The 19,478-nt window shown below is 39.3% G+C and overlaps 1 protein-coding gene across 2 annotated transcripts; it reads left to right on the top strand.

Moving 5' to 3' along the window:
* The first annotated feature begins 2,942 nt into the window (after window positions 1-2,942).
* gsna (gelsolin a) lies at window positions 2,943-19,411 on the top strand. Of its 2 annotated transcripts, XM_067483716.1 has the most exons (17): window positions 2,943-3,101; window positions 8,973-9,173; window positions 10,589-10,743; window positions 10,887-11,048; window positions 11,186-11,335; window positions 11,413-11,502; window positions 12,174-12,306; window positions 12,950-13,254; window positions 13,484-13,617; window positions 14,824-14,914; window positions 15,162-15,188; window positions 16,505-16,675; window positions 17,273-17,447; window positions 18,018-18,139; window positions 18,282-18,359; window positions 18,460-18,520; window positions 18,625-19,411. In XM_067483716.1, the coding sequence occupies exons 2-17, from the start codon at window positions 8,978-8,980 to the stop codon at window positions 18,792-18,794; spliced, it is 2,220 nt and encodes a 739-aa protein (XP_067339817.1). In that variant the 5' UTR covers window positions 2,943-3,101; window positions 8,973-8,977; the 3' UTR covers window positions 18,795-19,411. The 2 variants fall into 2 exon arrangements, with proteins under 2 accessions (XP_067339817.1, XP_067339818.1); XM_067483717.1 differs by lacking the exon at window positions 15,162-15,188.
* Window positions 19,412-19,478: the final 67 nt, after the last annotated feature.

Raw genomic sequence — 19,478 nt, forward strand, 5'->3', positions numbered from 1 at the left:
TTATATTGTAATGCATTATTCTCCCATACTGTTGCCTGTAAAATGTCAGAACAAGATTTGTCTCATTATTACATACTTACATTATTTCCAATAGTTCAAGTAGTCTCCTCGCAACACCAAACAGATGTTTAAGTGATAACTTCACCACCCACTTGGACTCCTGGGGGCTTTTATCTTTTTCAGAGGAAGTATGCCCACTGAAGATGAAAGAAATTCAGAGACACAGACATAGCTTGTACAGCAATGCAAGAATATAGGGGAATGAATCAAATGGCAAGCCCATAAAAAAGAAACTCAGATGAATAATTCTTTGCCAGAAACTTGTTCAGTTGGAGTAGAGCTGTCAAAAACTGCCAACTGCATTGTCTTATTGGACTTGGTTAAGCTGTCAATCACCTCTTAGGCTGTGCTTTCTGATGCACTTCACCTGTCAATGATTTTATATCTTTTAACAAATGTTTTTAAAGACAAGGTCTCTCACAATCTTTGTCAAACATCTGGCAGTAGTGCACCCTCTGCTGCCAGATGTTTGACAAAGATTGAAATACAAGGAAAGCAGTGGTACAAAGCGTTGGAACTGCAAGGCCAGTTCATTTAAAATCTTTGGGTTTTTTTTTAATCAGATGATCCCAGTTTTAAATGAGCTGAAGTATTTGAACACTGGACCAAAAGTATTGGAAGTACTGGACTGACGGGTGTGTCCCATGAGGTTGATTGTTCAAACAATGAATCACTTTAAATGACTACTCTTGGTTTAGCCTTGGTTTTACCCATGAAGACTGTATTTGTTGATAAATTAACACGATGACTAGAGAGCTGTGTAAAGAAAGATGTTTATAGACAGATGTAAAGACAAAAGAGGCAAAATATTAAAAACCTAGTGCACAAACACTGGGCTTGGCCAATACAACAATTTGGGATGTCCTGAAAAAAGAAAGATAGCCCGTATTGACAGTAGGAGTTGTTACACGCCTCCCATGGACTCGACTGTTGCTTTTAGAGAGATTTTGACAGAATTTGTAAACCTATTATATTAACAATTTATTCTAAATTAAAATACGGTCATGAGCTATTCCCAACTTTTTTTTTATTTGATACAGTTTGTTACTAAAACTGTTACCTTTAAATTAGTATATTGTGGTATTAACTAAATGAAGTATTTCTTCCACCACTGGTATTTTACTATAAAATAAAGCATTTGCAAAATAAAAGAAAAAGTGACTTGATGAAAGGTTGAGGGTTGTGTGTATCAAAACTACGTAGTAAACATAGTGTTGGAGCTAGCTAGAGGAATTGTCGAAGTCTTTCGGGATATTGGACTTTAAGTCAGACTGAAGTCAGTATCTGTATATCTGTATTTGCTCAGAAACAGTGTTTTCTTGTTGGTATGTTTTCATCCATGCTTGAATGTTTTGATAAATTCCAAATTTTAGAAACTTGCAGACAATTTGAGTCAGTCATCATAATTGGATTGTGTGATGGAAAATCAAGTATGATTAAATGATTACATTTTATTCTTAATGTTGTAATGGCAACTTGCCCTGACAAAAACATAGTGTAAAAATTCTCTCTATCATTCTATAAACCCCCTTTTCCCGTAGAGTGCTGGTGTATATTGAGATTTTAGACAGACATTTACTACCATCAAGGCAACGTTTTCTTTAAATATTTCAGCAGGACAATGCCAGGTCTCATTCTGCGCATGCTACAGCAGCATGGCTTTGTACACACAGAGTGTGTGTCCTTGACTGGCCTGCCTGCAGTCCAGATCTGTCTCCTATTAAAAATCTGTGTAGCATCATGAAGATGAGAATCACAAAAAAGCAACCTCAGACTGTTAAGCAGCTAAAAGTTTGTGTCAAGATTAAAATATCCGGGGTAATATTCCACATGCAAAACTGCAACAACTACTATACTCACTTGATTGCATAATAAAAAAAAAAAAAAAATCCCCACATTTTTGTGAAATGAATTTGTAAAAAACAAGTATGGTTGAATTGATTTCTAATTCTTCTCACTGTTTATTTTAAATTTCCTCATGAGTCAAGAAGCTTATAAAAGCACCTTCTGTCTTTTTGATCAAGTGTATCATATTTGTCTGGTTATTAAACCTGGTTATTAAAAGCTGTCCTGGCGCCACTTTAACTTTTTATGTTTTTCTTAAAATAAATTACATCTTCTCACTTGTTGCTAAACTTACTGGCCGTCAGGCCTATGTCACATACGTGTTATATCCCATACCTAGATGTAAACACATTATTATTAAGTTAGATGTTCAAATGTAACATTACTATTGTTAAAATTCAGTGTACTAGTAATCGTGCATGTTATTTCAACATTTGTCTATTAATTAGTCAACATACATTTTTGTCACTTAGACTATTTTTTTTTTATTCTTTCGGCTTATCCCGTGAGTTCAGGGTCGCCACAGCGGATCACTGTCCGCATGTTGATTTGGTACTGTTTTTTTTTTTTTTACGCCTGACGCAACCCCTCCCCAATTTCTACCGTGCTTGGACCAGCACTGCACAGCTTGGAAGGGGGATGGGCTTCTAGGGGTTTAGTGCCTTGCTCAGAGACACAAGTGAGATCGAACCACTGACCCTGTGGTCTGTGGATGTGGATGTCTGTGGATGACTGGCTTACCAACTGAGCTACAGAACCATTTATGAAAAACATTCAGGCTCCTACAGTAAAGTGGGTTTGGCCTCAGTGGTGCACAAAGACCAGCCTGGGGCAGTGTTGTTCCAGTCTCCATTGATCGCCTCTCCTGTGTTCACTTTTATACTGAGAGTGCAGCAATAAATCCACGTTTGCATCATTAGAGTGTTCGAGCCAAACGCACACGTGTGACAAAAATCTTTCAAATAAAAAAGAGCATTACAGTAAGAGATGGATCTTTCCGCCGCCCTGTGAAGGCGGTGGTCAGGCCGCCTGTGGGAGTGTCATAACGGGGAGTGTCCCGGGCCGTGATCATAAACTGCGGCTCTGCGCTCTGCTACCTCGCTGTCTCGACGCCTGTCTGCCCCGCCGCAGCTAGAATCAGTCCCCGCGGTACCGTTAGGTCCACATCGGTCCCCGATCACAATCCACGCATTCAGGTAGGTATATCAACCCACTTTCCTTTACAGAACCACACAGCCCGTAGCGCAGATTGGACGGTGCTAACTTAACCCTTAAGTCCATTTTTCACGCACAGGTCTGGGGAAGAGGAGACTTCTTTCTTCGTCTACAATTAGTAACATTCGTTTCTTTTTGGATTAGTCTAACTCAAAGAAGTGTAAATCCAGCTTCTTTGGCAGTAGTACAAAAACTATAATGTGCTTTTACTGAAGTAAACGTATGCTAAGTACTATTGTAAGGTACTTATAAGATAATACTTAAGTATAATAAGTATTAATAATGCAAAATAGAATAAACAAATCCATTACCACACATTATTCTAGGTCAAGATAGGAGATATGTAGATAGTAATTAAAATAATTTCCACTTTTACTGGTTTCCCCAGCATACTGTAATAATACAATAGGTCTATACATTAGTCTGGAAATGCATACTGCATAATCATCATAATTGTATTCATTTTTCATAATTGGATTCATAATTCATAATTGTAATCATCATAATCTTTTTTTATGTGTACATTTAGCTGAAAATACTTTTGTACTTGGGACACGCAGTAGAAACACTGCATAATGAGTTAAATCTTTTCAAAAGCAACTTCAGTCACTGCATGTGTTTTTTTTTACTGTATTATAATAAAGAAATCAAGTAGTTGGTTTGAACTTCTCAGATAACAGCTGTTTGATGTCTGTTTAGAAACTTCCTCAGTTGCCATGATAACTAACTAACAAGCAAACAAAAAGACTGAGGAAGTCAGCCATAACATCCTGCATATATGGGTACAGTCACCATGATGTGTGTGATGTGTCTGACTAGTTGTGTACATGTGTACGCGAGGAAGAGATGCAACTTGTGAGCCAATCCGAAAGCACTGTGTCCAATCCTGAGATTATGGGATGCCTGAACACTCCCCACTTCAGGTTTAAATATATGCTTTGCTCACAGAGTGTGGGCTCTCTGTGTACACAAAGGACATGACAGCTGAACAGCTTGGAATGCTTGAACCCACCATCTTCATATCTTAATTTGGAAAGAAAACAATGTGAAATATAGTCTTTGTTCAAGTGGAAAGTTGTTGTCATGTTTAACAAATTACAACTTAATGTTTCTTTCGGAATCTGTATTTGTCTCTCAGACGGCTTTGTCCAGAAAAGCTCAAAAAATGTAGATAAACGTTGATGTAGCATCAGTGATGTCACAAAAAACTGCTGCTGGAGCCACTAGCAAAAAGTAACATGGAAGACTCCCACTCACACAAAAACATCTGTCTTTAATTGCTTAAATGTAACATTACAGTATGATTCTATTTTCTGATAAGTAGTCTGTCTTGGTTATGCAGTCAAGCAATGACTGCTGTCCCTGTCTTCTCTGCATGGCAGATTGGCATGGGATTGTTAGATTGCCATAGCAAATTATAGGTTGCATCCATCTAAATCCAGTAAACTCTGACTTGCAGATTATAAGATGTCTAGGTTAACTGTAACTACTGTGTCAGCTTTTGAATAAAATACAACTCTATTTGAACTTGGCCATAATTATACCCTGAGATATACGGATTGAATTGTAATGACTTTTACCTTTGTAACCAAAGTCAACTCAATTTTAATTTAAAACATGGGACGTCTTGTGTACTGCAAATCACCAAGTCAAGGTTTTACTTGGCTTAATCAGATCTGAAGCACAGGGGGGGACAACATGCTCACACGAGACCCTTTTGAAACAGTAATATGGCTTGTGCTAGGTGGGGCACGCACAAATTGCTCAGTTTACCATTTAAGGAGGGCTGAAATTTGAAAGTTCAGATGAGTGAATGCACTGACAAGCTTAAAAAATGTAGTGGTGCCCTTATTTGCACATTATTAATTACGTTAAATGTGTGCATCCTATTTATAACACTGACTTACATTCGAACAAGAGGCCATTTTGCCAGAAACAATAGTGTGAACTGGTTTCACTGTGCCGTGTCAGTGGCTGTTTTACATTTAGATTTGCAGATGAAAGACAAGCAGACTGATGAAGCAGCTAGTAAAGAGTGCAGAGCCTGTGTAGAGTTGCTGTCTTATGTGACCTAAGCGAGCGGAGCTGCAGGGCAGCTGAACAGCTCTGGACAAACTGAGCTGCATGGAGAAAATGAGTCATCAGGAATCTCACTTTGTGAAGGAGGAATGTCTTTTTTTGGGGAAAAAAACTCAGGACCGGCTTGCTATTAAGAGCCTATAAATATAGAGTTCACAGATAAAACTGTTTTACGCTTGTTTTGAAATGGGACAGCAGCAGAAAAACCACAAGGGCCTAGAAATGTACTTTTTCTGTTTTTTCACATAGGTCCCCAGGCAAAGGCAGAAACAAAAGAGAGGCTGGTGAAAAGCAGGAGGGGGAAGGGGCTAAACAACTTGAGGTTGAAATGATACTATCACTCCACGTTTTGTTGGAGGCAAGGGGGTGAAAAGAGACCACAGATTAGGGAGATAGAAAGTAAGTAAATACCTGAGGAGGCTTGCAGGCAGCGTCTGTGTTTCCCCACAGGCCAGGACTGACAGACTAACCAATCATCATGTGACCTGTTCTATTTAAGCTCTTAGCTGTGTCTGTGTTGACTCAAACCTACTACCCTTCATTGAGTCACTTTATCCAGCCTGCATGGAGCAGCCAAAAAACTTTTAAGGCTTTGTTCCATTCAGCTGCTGCCCTTCATTCAACAAATCCATGCTCAGAAATAATTGTATTTGCAAAATATCCAAAGTCATTGTTCTCAGGTAACATCCTCGTTCCGGATTTTTATCTTGCTTTCGTCAGAGTTGTTACCACATTTTTTTAAATACTGGCTTTGATTTTTGATTTTTTTTAGATTGTGAGGTGATTCAGATGCTGTGTGTCCCTGCTTTAACAAATCAAGAGAGTGTCTAACTCTGCCAGGATGCAGCTGGGATGTGTAGAGGCAGACAGATAAGCAGCTTCTCTTTACCGCAGGAGATCACAGCATAAAGTCATTCATATAAAGTTGCTCAGTGATATTTTCTTTGACAGCAATTTAGATCAAATAAATGAAAAGCCCACTCTGCTTTAAAACTTTTGACCCTTTATCTTGGTGATCAAATAGGATGGCACGAAATTTCCACTACATAGAAGCAAACATGTATATTTGGCAGTTAGGAAGTGAAAAGTGTCATTTTCCTGTTGCTCTCTACACTGATACACTGTTTTTGCATCGTTACCACAGTCTTAGAGACTGGACATGTATGTGTATATATATCTACATATATATCTTTTTTGTTGTGCATCCTCTATTTTAGCTGAGCTCTCTGCATGCAAGCTCTACTCATATTGCTGGGTGTGCTAGATGCAGTTAATGAATAGCTATTGTAAAACGAGAAGTCAGTGATTTATTACCAGTAACTTGGGAACATAAAGTTATTCTCTTCTGTCACCACAGTTTGTTTCCGATGCTTCCACAGCAAGAAGTACATGCTACAATACAATGTTCAGATGCATTGTAGGATTTACTAATGTCATTTTGTCATAATAATGTGAAGCAATAGTTAATTCTGTGTGGAGAAACTGCTAGCTTGGCTCTTTTTTCAACGAGGAAGAATATTGTATACTCTCAAGTAACTTTATAGAACAAACACAGATAACATATACATAATATAGATGTAACTTGTTGATCCATCTGTGATTGTCGTGAGCAGTCTCTGCACCTGGCTGTTGTTGGGCAGTAAACAGTTACGTACGTAACTCCCCATAAATCCTTGCTTTTACACTACAGAGTGAATGTGCATTAATATTATGTTTATGGTTAAGTTTGCATCACCTGTTACTGAAATGCATTTTTGGGGTTGCAAACTTGGTAAATTAATAAACTGGTTTAGTTCGATAGCCACAGACATTGGTCTGTTTTTTCACGGCAGCTTAACTTATATGGATGGAAACTCCACCAGACTACTTCAGAGCCACTACAGGAAAATTCAGCATTCCACATCTTCCATCAAACAATTATGGCCATAATGGAATTGCCCGGCAGTCCTAGTTGTTCTCTGTCCAGTCAAACGAGGACGCAGACACTAAAGTGCAGCCAAAGTTTAGGCGGTGCTTGGCCCCGTATGACTCCAGGGCACCCGATTGTTTTTCTGTATGTTTCTAGTTGCCAGTCACTGCAGGGTGACAACATGTGTTCCATTAAAAAAATCAAGAAAGTTGACTTGTTAGATGAGTAGTTGACTTGTTAGATGAGTAGATGAGTACAGTAAATTACCCACTTCAGTTGCCATGGTGACAAAATACTGTGCAGTGACTGTGGTTCTTACGTAAGAGGGAGAGCAGATATTGCAGAACGGAACCCCACATGTGTTGGCCTGGTTGTGTGAATACTGAGCCACTTTCCTCTTCCAGGGTCAGCTGCAGATTCCTGCAATGCTTGTGGGCAGACTGCCGCCTAGAAGAATGGCCGACTCTTGCCCCAGTGTGGACCGTTAATCATGCAAATTGAGAGACAGTAGATCCAAGCAGCATTCCTTTGGAAAATTGGAATCTGTGTTCATTTTGAACTGCATGACCTCCAGATTCTACATTTATATTTAATAGTAACTGAACCTGACTTAACAGGCCTTTACAGGTACACAACATTTTTGGTGTCAGTGTCTTATAAACACCTCACCATTTATAAATAAAGCAGTAAAATACACAAGAAATGCACTATGAATGGACACAGAAGCTGTTTTAAGATGACTGCTTTACTTTTGAGCAACAGTTTACACTCTGTGCAGTGTTTACTGTTCCAAGCAGCACTTCGTTTGGGCTGTGGAGTCAGTGTGCATTTGGGTCTGTTGGGAAAACTCTCTGGACTGACGTCTTTTGAATATTTTAATGAAAAATATTATTTTATCTAATAGAATTTGAAAGTAAACATTCAAATGTTCTACATCAAAACTGTACATAAATAGGCATGTTTAGCTACTTTCCACCACAAACACTTCTTTCTCTTTTTCTGACTTTTAAAGAGACTGAGCAAAAAAGTGTAATATTAATTTTATTACTCCTTCTGCAGCTGAAGAACCCTACACCTCCTGTTTATGCAGGCCAAACTCCAACAGTTCCAATATATTCAGATTATGTCACTGTTTGCATGTAAACTGTGTGACAAACAGTTTCCAGACAGCTGTGACAAAGACTTTTAACAGGATGCTCAACTCCCATCCTAAACTTCTGCAAAATCTCAAACATCCACACATGCAGTAAGAGAAGCCAGCAGGTTGAAATCCAGTGCAGCACAGACTCCCACTTAAAACTCGTTACTAGATGCCATGTGTTTTACACTGTCGGATATGGCACTGTGTAAGCTCTGTGTGTGGATGAATATCTGGTGTGGTTGATTGAGAGTCTGATTGCTAAGGTGTCTATTGAGACAATGAGTATATATGAATATTCCCTGATATTCCTAATTCTAAAAATGTAATAATCAAGATGTGGAGCCAGACAAGTTATTTCTTAATATTCATGGATGGTGCCACTTCTCATGTGTCTTTTCTTATATACACTGGGTATTTTCTTGCCACCATCACCAGCAGTTATGTGTATGCCTTAGTCATATCTGCCCAACTTCCTCTTCCTGCTCACTAGGGGAAACACCCTGAGTATAGGGCACTTGTGACTCATTCTGCTCTGTATTTATATCTAACTTTAACTACAAACTTTATCTTAGTTAAGGTTAGTTAAGGTATCTTAGTTTTTTTTAAAGCAGGTACTAGAGAGCTGTATAAGACTTATCTCTGCAGTATTTGACTACTGATCAGCAAAAATCACACCCTGGTGTAAGAGAAGCACTAAAGCCCAGGTGTTTGATTTCTCTGCAGACAGCATGTCCACGCAGCACCCAGAGTTTCAGAAGGCTGGACAGAAGCCAGGCCTCCAGGTGTGGAGGGTAGAGAACTTTGACCTGGTGCCTGTTCCAGAGAAGCTGTACGGGGGATTTTACACTGGCGACGCCTACCTCATCCTCAACACCATCCAACAACGCTCCGGGGCACTGCAGTACGACCTCCACTTCTGGTTGGGTAAGTGAATCTCACTGGTTTAGAAAAATCTAATACAAAAAATATCTTCTTCTGTCTTATAACTATGACGCATGTAGGCAACACGAGAAAAAAATATGTTTTGTTGGATTTTTCTGGTTTCCACAAAAATGTGGCCAAACAGAGCAGAGCATGTCTTATTTTTTCCAGTGCCGCTATAATCCCAGTGGAGCTGTAAAATAGATGAGTGCCTGGAAAATAATTTTACTTGACAGTGCCTTGCAGCTTTTATTGTACATGCTCAAACCAGTCAGAGCTAAGTCATGAGATGCAGGTGCAGTGTGCAGCATATGACAGCTTTTGTCGTGAAATTCCCAAGGTTAGTTGCTACATAATGGGTTTTAGCACCTGATGGGAGCTGTAACAATGATAACATTTGCATATTTTGAATCTGGGTGAACAAGGAGGAAAAATGTTTCCTTTGTTCATCCTTTAATACCTTTCCTGTCCATTGTAAGTTCACAGAAAATGCTAACACCTTAAAAACCATGACATAGTGTACAGCCGCTTCCAGCATACTGGATTATAAATCACTCATGAATCAAATACAGTCGATAACCACAGCATTTAAATGTAGGTGATGAAGGGTGTGTTCATTTAAACTGCTTTACCCACTCAATTCATCCATCCATTGTGTTTTGCTTATCCAGAGTCACATTACAGTTGCAGCTTCAGCAAGTTAGTCCAGACTTCCCTGCATCCCAGAAATGAATTCCAGCTCCTCCGTATATATAAAATACCTAAAAATAGAGCTTCTACATTTGAACTATTTAAATGTAGTAGATGGTGTTCTGTATATCTAATCTGCATTTACAAAATACCCAACAACTGCATCAAAACTTTTCTTTACAACACAAAGATAAAAAGCCCTCGGTGCACAGCAGAGCTACCACAGCTCATTAGACTGTAAAACATTATGTATTGGTCTGCAAACTGCAGCTCAGCAAAGACCATGCAAGTAAGGGTTCAAAAGGCAAGACCTAAAGAAAAGTCCTCTAGGTAAGTATTGACAGAAGGAGGGGTATTTGATTGGATCATTTTAGCTTAAAGTAGAGTCAGGTCTTTGTTTTTTCTTTATTGATTTCATGTCTTTTACTCCATTTTATTGATCGTGGAAACAGCATTTACCAGCAAACAGGATCTGATGTAACCCCTCCCCCACATGCCTGTGTGTTACAGTGTGGTACCAGAAATAGAATAATGTTGCAAGTATTAATGTGTCATCTGGGGACTCACCCCCTTCTGCTCCCACATATCGATCTCTTGAGTCAGTCGTCACTGAGAGAATTCATCAAACACACAATGTAGCTCTCTGGGTATGTAGGTAAATCATGCCCGCTGAGACAGAATAAAGACTAGGATTAGTATGCATAATGTCTGTGCTTCCTCTGTTGCAGGTGACTTATGCACCCAGGATGAGAGAGGCTCAGCGGCCATCTTTACTGTCCAGATGGATGACGTCCTGGGGGGAAAACCCATCCAATACCGCGAACTCCAGAATCACGAATCCAAAACCTTTCTGGGCTACTTCAAGTCTGGGATTAAATACATGGTAAGATTCAGTTTGAACCTGTTTTATGTTTCTGTAAAATAGAAGTTCGACCAATATTCATTTGAAATATTTCCTATTTAAATTTCGTTGAAACATGGACAATGGCAAATCATTTATTTTATTATGCAACTTTTATCTTCCAGAATGGGGGTGTGGCATCCGGGTTCAAGCATGTAGTCACCAATGAGGTGGTTGTGCAGCGGGTGCTCCAGGTCAAAGGTCGCCGTGTTGTCCGGGCAACGGAGGTGGCAGTCAGCTGGGACAGCTTCAACCAGGGAGACTGCTTCATCCTGGACCTCGGAAATGTGAGTCCAGCTGAGCCTATTATCACAACCATTAGGAGCGGTCTTGACTTTGATAAAACCCAAAGTGCATCAAGTTTCCACTTTAGTAAAGATGTTATTGACCTACCTTATAAGCTGCTCTTCTCCTTGCTGTGCAGGAGATTTACCAGTGGTGTGGCTCCCAGAGCAACCGCTTTGAGAAGCTGAAGGCCACGCAGGTTGCCAAGGGTATCCGTGACAATGAGCGCAGCGGGAGGGCCCGAGTTTACGTCTGTGATGAAGGAATAGAGAGAGAGAAGATGCTAGAGGTGAAATTAGTGAATTATGAAAACTTAACTAATGATCCAACTGTTTCCTTTACTAAAACCGCTACTTCTGTCCTCAGGTTTTGGGTCCTAAACCAGATCTGCCTCCTGGAGCCTCTGATGACATCAAAGCTGATGCTTCAAACAGGAAGAGGGCCAAACTCTACAAGGTAAGACACGTGGGAACCCATTATCTTTTTAACATCTCTCATAATCTATGTTTATTTAAATGTAAGAAATTCAGCTTTGCTTCAAATACAGTTACATATGAAATATAAAAATCTTGTAATTCAACGATAGTACCACTTTCTTGAAATAATAAAACACAATAAATTTGTGTGAATTTATAAAACAGAATAATTGAAAATATACACTGATGTTTCTAATTTACACACAGCCAAAGTAATAATGCGGAAATACAATAAATAATTGAAATACAGGTGAAAATCTCCTTGTAAAACTATTGTTAGAGGCCAATTTCTGACTTTGTATTTTTTTTTAACTAAAGAGAGTCAGCAGCTGTTTGTGCTGAAATGTGTTTTCTGTGAGAAGACAATTACTTGTGGTGACTAATTTAATCTGCGAGCAAGAAAAAAAAATTCATAAAATGCCCATAATTGTCTTTCTTGTAAAAAAGCTAAAATCTAAAATAACCAGCTAAAGTGTTGCATTTTAGGGTCAAAACGTAGTTTTTCAGGACAGAAAACATCACAGTTGAATCTGTGATTTCATGGCAGAGAGCCCAGGAGAAAATTGTGCTGCCCTAACAACCTTTCACTCTCAGCACTGAATTTTTAGTTTTCACATGTCTTGCCTCTAATCAAACCATCTTCCTTTACAGGTGTCCGACGCCAGTGGAGGCATGACCATCACTCTGGTGGCTGCAGAGAACCCGTTTGCCCAGAGTGCCCTTGAGTCCGGCGACTGCTTCATCCTGGATCACGGCTCCGATGGGAAGGTCTTCGTGTGGAAAGGTCAGAACTGATGGGTCTGTTTAGCAAAGATAGTCCACATTCAGCTAAATCTCTGCTCACCGATATGTTGTAATTTGTGCGGTTATTTTTACAGTGGAGCACCTTTGGCTTCAAAGTGCAAGTGCCAGTAATAATTCTAAAAGTCCTTTACACAAGTTAAAGCCTCCTCTACAGTGGTAATATTAGGAAACGGTGGCATCTTCCCAAAGTTATAAAATGTAAGTGGCACTGCGGTGTAGGCGTTACCTTCAGCCAGTGCAGCAGCTCTGCCTCAGAAATTGTTTCAGTATTATACAAAATAACTTCCCATTTTACTGCTTTAGTGTGCGTTCCTGCTTTAAAAACCATCTTTCATGGTTTTCATTGATGACATTCATTTACACGGAGCAATAACAAAAGTTTCATATTTGATACATGGATAATTTACTGAATACTGGTCACAGGAAAGGGGGCCCATGGGCCAGAGCTTAAGTTACTGTGCAGATTTCTTGTTTGATGGAGCTGTCACAAGACAATGCAAAATGATCTAAACTATCTAAATGAAGTACAAAATGACACCAATCTTACAAAAACAAATGACCTAAAACAAAACAAAAACAATATGACTATGCCTTTATTAATACCTACTATATCATTTTAATAGGCAAAGATGCCAACATGGATGAACGAAAGGCAGGAATGAAGGCCGCAGAGGATTTTATCAAGAAGATGGGTTACCCCAAACACACACAGGTCCAGATCCTGCCTGAGATGGGTGAGACGCCACTTTTCAAGCAGTTCTTCAAAAACTGGAGAGACAAAGACCAGACAGAGGGTCTGGGCGTGTCCTACATCTCTAATAGCATCGCCAAGATGGAGAAGGTGACCTTCGATGCAGCCACCCTGCATGACTCCCCCGCCATGGCTGCCCAGCATGGCATGGTGGATGACGGCAGTGGAGAGAAACAGGTAAGGGAAGGGGGCTGCACTGAGGTTGTCTCAGGGATGAGCTGAAGCTTACTGAACAACCACCTCCTGAAAAATCTTCTGAAAGAGTGAAATTGTGAATTAGTGAGTGATTTACAAAACAAAATGAGGTCTACGACACATTAGCCCGTTTTCGTAATTTGTAGTGAATAGGATAACACTTGCAGTGCAAAGCTTTCACAGTACTGCATCTTTCTTTTTTCTTTGACAGATCTGGCGTATTGAGGGATCTGATAAAGTGCCCGTGGACCCGTCCACATATGGGCAGTTCTACGGAGGAGACAGTTACATCATCCTGTACAACTACCGTCACAGAGGACGTCAGGGACACATCATCTACATATGGTGAGAACCAGAGATCATCAGTTCAAGTTAGTTTAAGCTGAAATTTGGCAGGAACTAAGAATTCCTGCTTTGACAAAATTACAGGGAGGAAATACAGACTGAGATTTAGGATTAAAGAAGAAGTGAGAGCTGAAAATATGCAAAAAAAAACAATTTTATTAAAGATGCCACCATTATTTGGAAAACCTGGCAACCAGAATCACCGCTGAGCGATGTTTTCCAAGGTGGACCCCTGTCTGGTTTGTCGCTGTTTGTCCATGTGAGAAAGTGAACTAGCACAGAGGTGAAATGATACATACGCGGTGGTGATAACATGCCACAGCATTGGCTAAATAAGGGAAAAGAAGAATGAGACTGTTACTTAGTACACATGGATGTAAAATATTGAAAATTTTAAAAATGGAAGTACATTTATTAAGTGAGACCTCAGTGATGTTTTATTGGAAACACTGATTTCAAATTTCATCGCACACGTCTTCAAGTGCTGTGAATAAACAGCAGTTTTCTGTTTACATTTAGTAATAATCCATATTTTGCTATATTGTTTTAGTTGGAAATGAATCATTTGTAAAATAAGGTTTCATACATTTTTCATAAATTAGAAAGTAAAGCTGTGGTTTAATGGACCAGTCATCTCTTTTAAAAGGATCCTTTTACTGCTTGTAAAACTTTTTTTACTTTTCACTATCAACCTTTAATTTAAGGTGAGGATGCTTGGAGATCAAAGAAAAACACAGAAATTAGAAATCTTTTGAGTAATAACAATCAAATGTTAAAAGCTCTAAAATCCCCCCTTTCCAATAATTTATCAACATCACCCTCTCAAAGAAAGTAAGTAACTATTCTTAAGTAAATTTAAGTGCTGTACTTTAGTACAATTTAGTCACTATAGTTACTAGTTACTTTTTGTAAGTTAAGATCCTTATGAAAATGTAACCAACTAATAAATTCTGATGTATCCTAATGCAGTATTCTCCTGTCAGTACATAAAGTAGTAACATCAGCTCCACCATGACCAGCTGTTTTTTTTTTTTTGTCCCACACTAATTCTCTCTTTTGCTGTTCTTTTTACTACTACTAGTTACTTTGCCTTAATTTTCACCTTTGACAGTTTGTCAAACACCTATGTAATGACCTTGTACATTGTGTACATACATACCTGCTACTCTGCATGTTGACTTTGTGTACTTGCACCACCTCTGGCAGGCAGGGCATGGACTCCAGTCAGGATGAAATCGGGGCGTCAGCGATCCTCGGCACCCAGCTGGATGATGAGCTCGGTGGTGGTCCTATCCAGGTAAAACACACTGTTTCTTTAGTGTCTTATTCCAAGTGTTTTTTGTTTTTTGTTTTTGTTTTTTACTTTCATGAGCTTATATTAATTTTATCACTCATGATATTAATGTCTCTGCTTTCTTCTGGGATACTCAGCACAGCCACCTCCCCTCTGACCTTTACATCCTGTCGTGCTTTCCCCCCTCCCACCTGATTTTCCCACTACTGCTTCTGTCTTTCTTGGTTTCTGACCTTTTCTGTCTCTTCAGGTTGTTGGTGCTCCTATAACCACGCAGGTATTTTTCCTCCATTCCCTGCTCCTCATTCTCCCCAAAGTATGCACTCATATGATTTTGTCCAGAGTCAGACATAAACGGAAGCAAATGATAATCATCTCTGTCAGATAAATAGAAATATCTTGAAATATCTTAATGGGTAAATCTGAAATGAAACGTCTTGGTCCAATAAACAGGACATTCCAGTGTGTATGCTAAAGGGAAGGTTCCCTCCTACTGTCCAACTTGTCCGCTTCACATAAATAGTAGCCGTGCCTCCAAACCTTGCTCTGATTGGACACTACAGCGCCTATATGATTAAGGCAAATGTTTGTCAGATATGCATGAGTGCACTTTGAGTGTGGAAATAAATACAGAGATCATGAGCCAAGATCTGCCTGTAAACTCGTTCTGACTCATGTATCTTCTTTCATTCATTTCTATGTTCTGCATTTGCATTTCACTCGTCGTGTGTGTCACTTCACTTTACATGTAGAACCTCCATGTTCATGCCTTCACATCTGTCCAGGTTGGAAACATCTGTAGAAGTCAGGTTTGATTTTACTGATGTTGTCCTGCCCTGACCTAAAAAATAGAGAATAGCTAATGTTACTTTTTAATTTTCAGTATGTCAAACTAGACTTGACTTGCTTGGTTATTGTGTGGCATCATTGTTGTGTTACTATTCCAATAACAATAGTTATGTAGAGACACCAAATTATATTTTAGGAAATTAAATGTGCTTTTCTACAAAATCTACATTTTATTTAGCCAAGATGCCAAACGGTTAAATGTTGGATTTTGTGCAAGAAGCACAAGAAGTATAACATTGGCAAAACTGGAGATTGAGAGAGAACAAAATCAAACAACAGTTCTCATGCAGTGAAATCCTGCAGTCAGACATGACAGTTTCATGTCTTATCAGATGATCCACGGGACTTTTTGGTGCTGGGAACATTTGTTGTTGTGAATATAGTAAAAGTGAGAGCACTCACCTCCCAGACATTATTATTTATGACAAAAGCTGCAGACCATAGAGACTCATAACAATGTTTTTGACATAAGCTGCATCACCACTTGGTGTCCTTCTTTCTCAGCACCAGCCAGTAAACACATTGCTCAGGTCCATGCTGCCCTCTTGTGTCTGTAGTAGAAAATGCAGCAGACTTTTTTTTTACACATTGAACAAGTGAGGATCTACTGTATCAGCTGTGATTTTGTTGCACCCCCTCGAGATAACTCACACAATCAAATTGCATGGATTCATTTGTTATGAGAATTACTACAAAAGCCGTCTAATCAGCCCCAGAGTACTAATTTAAGTGTTTCTATCCCAGGTGAGAGTAGCACAGGGGAAAGAGCCAAGCCATCTGATGAGTCTGTTTGGAGGACAGCCAATGGTGGTGTACAAGGGAGGAACTTCCAGAGAAGGAGGTCAGTCCGCTCCTGCAGACACTCGACTCTTCCAGGTGCGCTCCAGCTCTGCAGGAAACACCAGAGCAGTGGAGGTAAGGGGAACATATAATTCACTTTCTAACTTTATCACTGCCTAAACTGATTTGAAAGCAAAAGTCTGTTGCTATTCTCTATTTTTCATACTATCATATATTTTATTCTGTGCCACAAGGCCCAATTGTTGTTCAGAAAAAAAATTTAAACAAGGAGTAGCTGACATGTTCCCATTTAATACAAACTTGAATGCTGTACTTTTCTTTATGAGTTAAGTGCAAATATGCAATCCTGTTGCCACAATACTTCAATTTTGTATTAATCCACCGCTCAAAATAGACCCATACAATTATGCAATTTACTCCTGTTTTAACATTTTTCTATTAAAAAAATATTCTAAACTAAAGTAACTCTTACAGTGTTTTAACCATAGATTTTAGTTCCATTTTGGTTTGAATTTCACCTGACTATTCATATCATAAATAATCCTTTGCACTAAAATATTTTTTATTGTTTTTAATTGATGATTAGCCTATATTGTACATGGTTGCCTTTAAAAAAGAAAACTTTGGTCAAAAATTAACAGTCACAAACATAAGCAATAGCTTGAGTTGGTGAACGTTATGCTGATCTGCAGTATCTCTCTGTTTATGCAGCTTGATGCAGTGGCATCCAACCTGAACTCCAATGACGCATTTGTTCTGGTGACCCCCGGAGAGGTCTTCCTGTGGGTGGGAGTGGGTGCCAGTGACACAGAGAAGCAGGGAGCTCAGCAGCTGTGTAATATCCTTGGAGTGTCAGCCTCCGAGCTGTCTGAGGGAGGAGAGACTGGTTAGCAAACACAATTATTTTCTCATCTTTTTTTATGATATTTTGCTTTCGAGTCAAACTGTACATAATACCAGTTAACATCTGCACCAACCACAAATTGTGGTTGAGCTGTTAAAATAGTGCTTTTGTGCGACATTATGTGTTTCCTTTTGTGTCTCAGATGAGCTTAGTGTTCATGTATTTCAGAACAAAGGAAATGTGATGGTTTCACCCCCTTAGATATTATCAGTAATCTTGTGATTTGCTTTCAGCAAGCGTGAAGTAAAAATAAAGTGAATTCTCTGCAACATCTTTAAATAAAAAACCTCAGGCTGAAATATAAGTGAATAAATATTTAAGAAACTAGTTTCAGTTGAAGGTTGCCAGAAACTAAATTCAGCCTTTTTTCTATGAGCTTAAGTTAATGGTTTAACAATTTATATTTAAATTAGGGTAAGTGATGTAAAAAACGTTTTTGAGTTTGACCCCATTTTTTGTCCAACTATTGTTTTAGGCCCTCTTACTGTTCCCTTACTTTTGTCTATATACATAAAGCTATTTTAAGATCAGGTGTGTCTATCCTCTTCACAGATCAGTTCTGGGAGGCTCTGGGAGGAAAGACAGATTACCGCACTTCTACTAGACTCAAGGACAAGATGGACACTCATCCACCCAGACTCTTTGCCTGCTCCAATAAGACTGGAAACTTCACTGTAAGTTGTCTGTCTGAGCTGCACTCATTTTAACCTTTGGATGACACAGAATACAACACACCTTGTTTAAAATGTAAATGTGCCCATCTCTGAGTACCTGTACATCGATCACATCACCACTTAATGCTTGTGCTACCATCAGATTGAGGAGGTGCCTGGGGAGATGACTCAAGATGACCTCGCCACTGATGATGTCATGATCCTTGACACCTGGGAGCAGGTAAACAATGCGGAGCTATGACTGCTTTAGCTGACTTGTAAATGAATTCAGCACAGTGTGACTGCAGTAAAAGGAACAAATGTGCTGTTTCTATTTTTAGGTGTTTGTCTGGATTGGAAACGAGGCCCAAGAGGAAGAGAAAAATGAAGCCATGTCTTCTGGTAAGAACATCAGGGAAAAAAAATTCATCATATTATTAAGGCATTTCAGAATGTGAAAAGGAGGAAAAAGGAGGCTGACAATAAACCAACCTTTCTTCCCTCAGCGGTCCGTTACATTGAGACAGATCCAGCCAACAGAGATTCCAGGACACCCATCGTCAAGATCAAGCAGGGCTTTGAGCCACCCACCTTCACCGGCTGGTTCCTGGGTTGGGACCACGAATACTGGACCAGTGACCCCCTAGAGCGTGCTATGGCTGAACTGGCCCTGTGAGCTCTCTGCCGACCCTCCCTCCCTCCTTCTCTCAGCCTGAACCTGCTGCTCTGCTGCAAGCACTGAGCTCCAATTAGACTTTTTTTAGCAGGCATTATGCCATAAAATAGTTTTTTTTGTTTGTTTGTTTTCAAAAGGATCACACATGCTTCAGTGATGCCTTTTATGAAACAAGTTAACAGTGTAACTTAAACAGATAGACATCCCAGTGTCCTTCCACACCTTTTATTAAAAAGGTAAATTTAATTCCCTATTTTGTCAATAAAACCCCCTAATGATAGCAAACTTACAGGTAGACACTTTAGTCTTTGTGTCCTACAAAACTTACTGCCACAAAAACACAGGTTATTAAATGCAATACAACTGATGCCTTAATATTTTGTGAAGCCATTTTAAAAGACTATACTACACTGTGCTACAGTAGATTAAGGTTAGACTATACATGCATTGTTTGTACCTTGTTTAGAGGCGTTATTTATTTTTTTAAATGCCACAGATCTATGCCCCAGTGTGATGCTGCAGTGCCCAGCTTTTCATTGGAAACTGATGCTTTGCCGCTTTACAATCTACTTCGGTCTTCTGTGGTTTCTGTCATTCAATAAAGACAAAAAAATACATGTCCAAGTGTTTAGTCTGTCATTTACAAACCACTGTTGTGAAATCCACAGTAATTATTTTAATTGC

The sequence above is a fragment of the Channa argus genome, chromosome 18, assembly GCF_033026475.1.
Source record: "Channa argus isolate prfri chromosome 18, Channa argus male v1.0, whole genome shotgun sequence".
Classification (NCBI taxonomy): domain Eukaryota; kingdom Metazoa; phylum Chordata; class Actinopteri; order Anabantiformes; family Channidae; genus Channa; species Channa argus.

What these genes read in the sequence shown, in the direction of transcription:
- gsna (XM_067483716.1), top strand. Translation starts at nt 8,978, where the DNA reads ATGTCCACGCAGCACCCAGAGTTTCAGAAGGCTGGACAGAAGCCAGGC. An exon ending in AGTCTGGGATTAAATACATG is followed by an intron (nt 10,744 to 10,886) that starts GTAAGATTCAGT and finishes TTTATCTTCCAG; the next exon opens with AATGGGGGTGTGGCATCCGG. An exon ending in GAAACACCAGAGCAGTGGAG is followed by an intron (nt 16,676 to 17,272) that starts GTAAGGGGAACA and finishes CTGTTTATGCAG; the next exon opens with CTTGATGCAGTGGCATCCAA.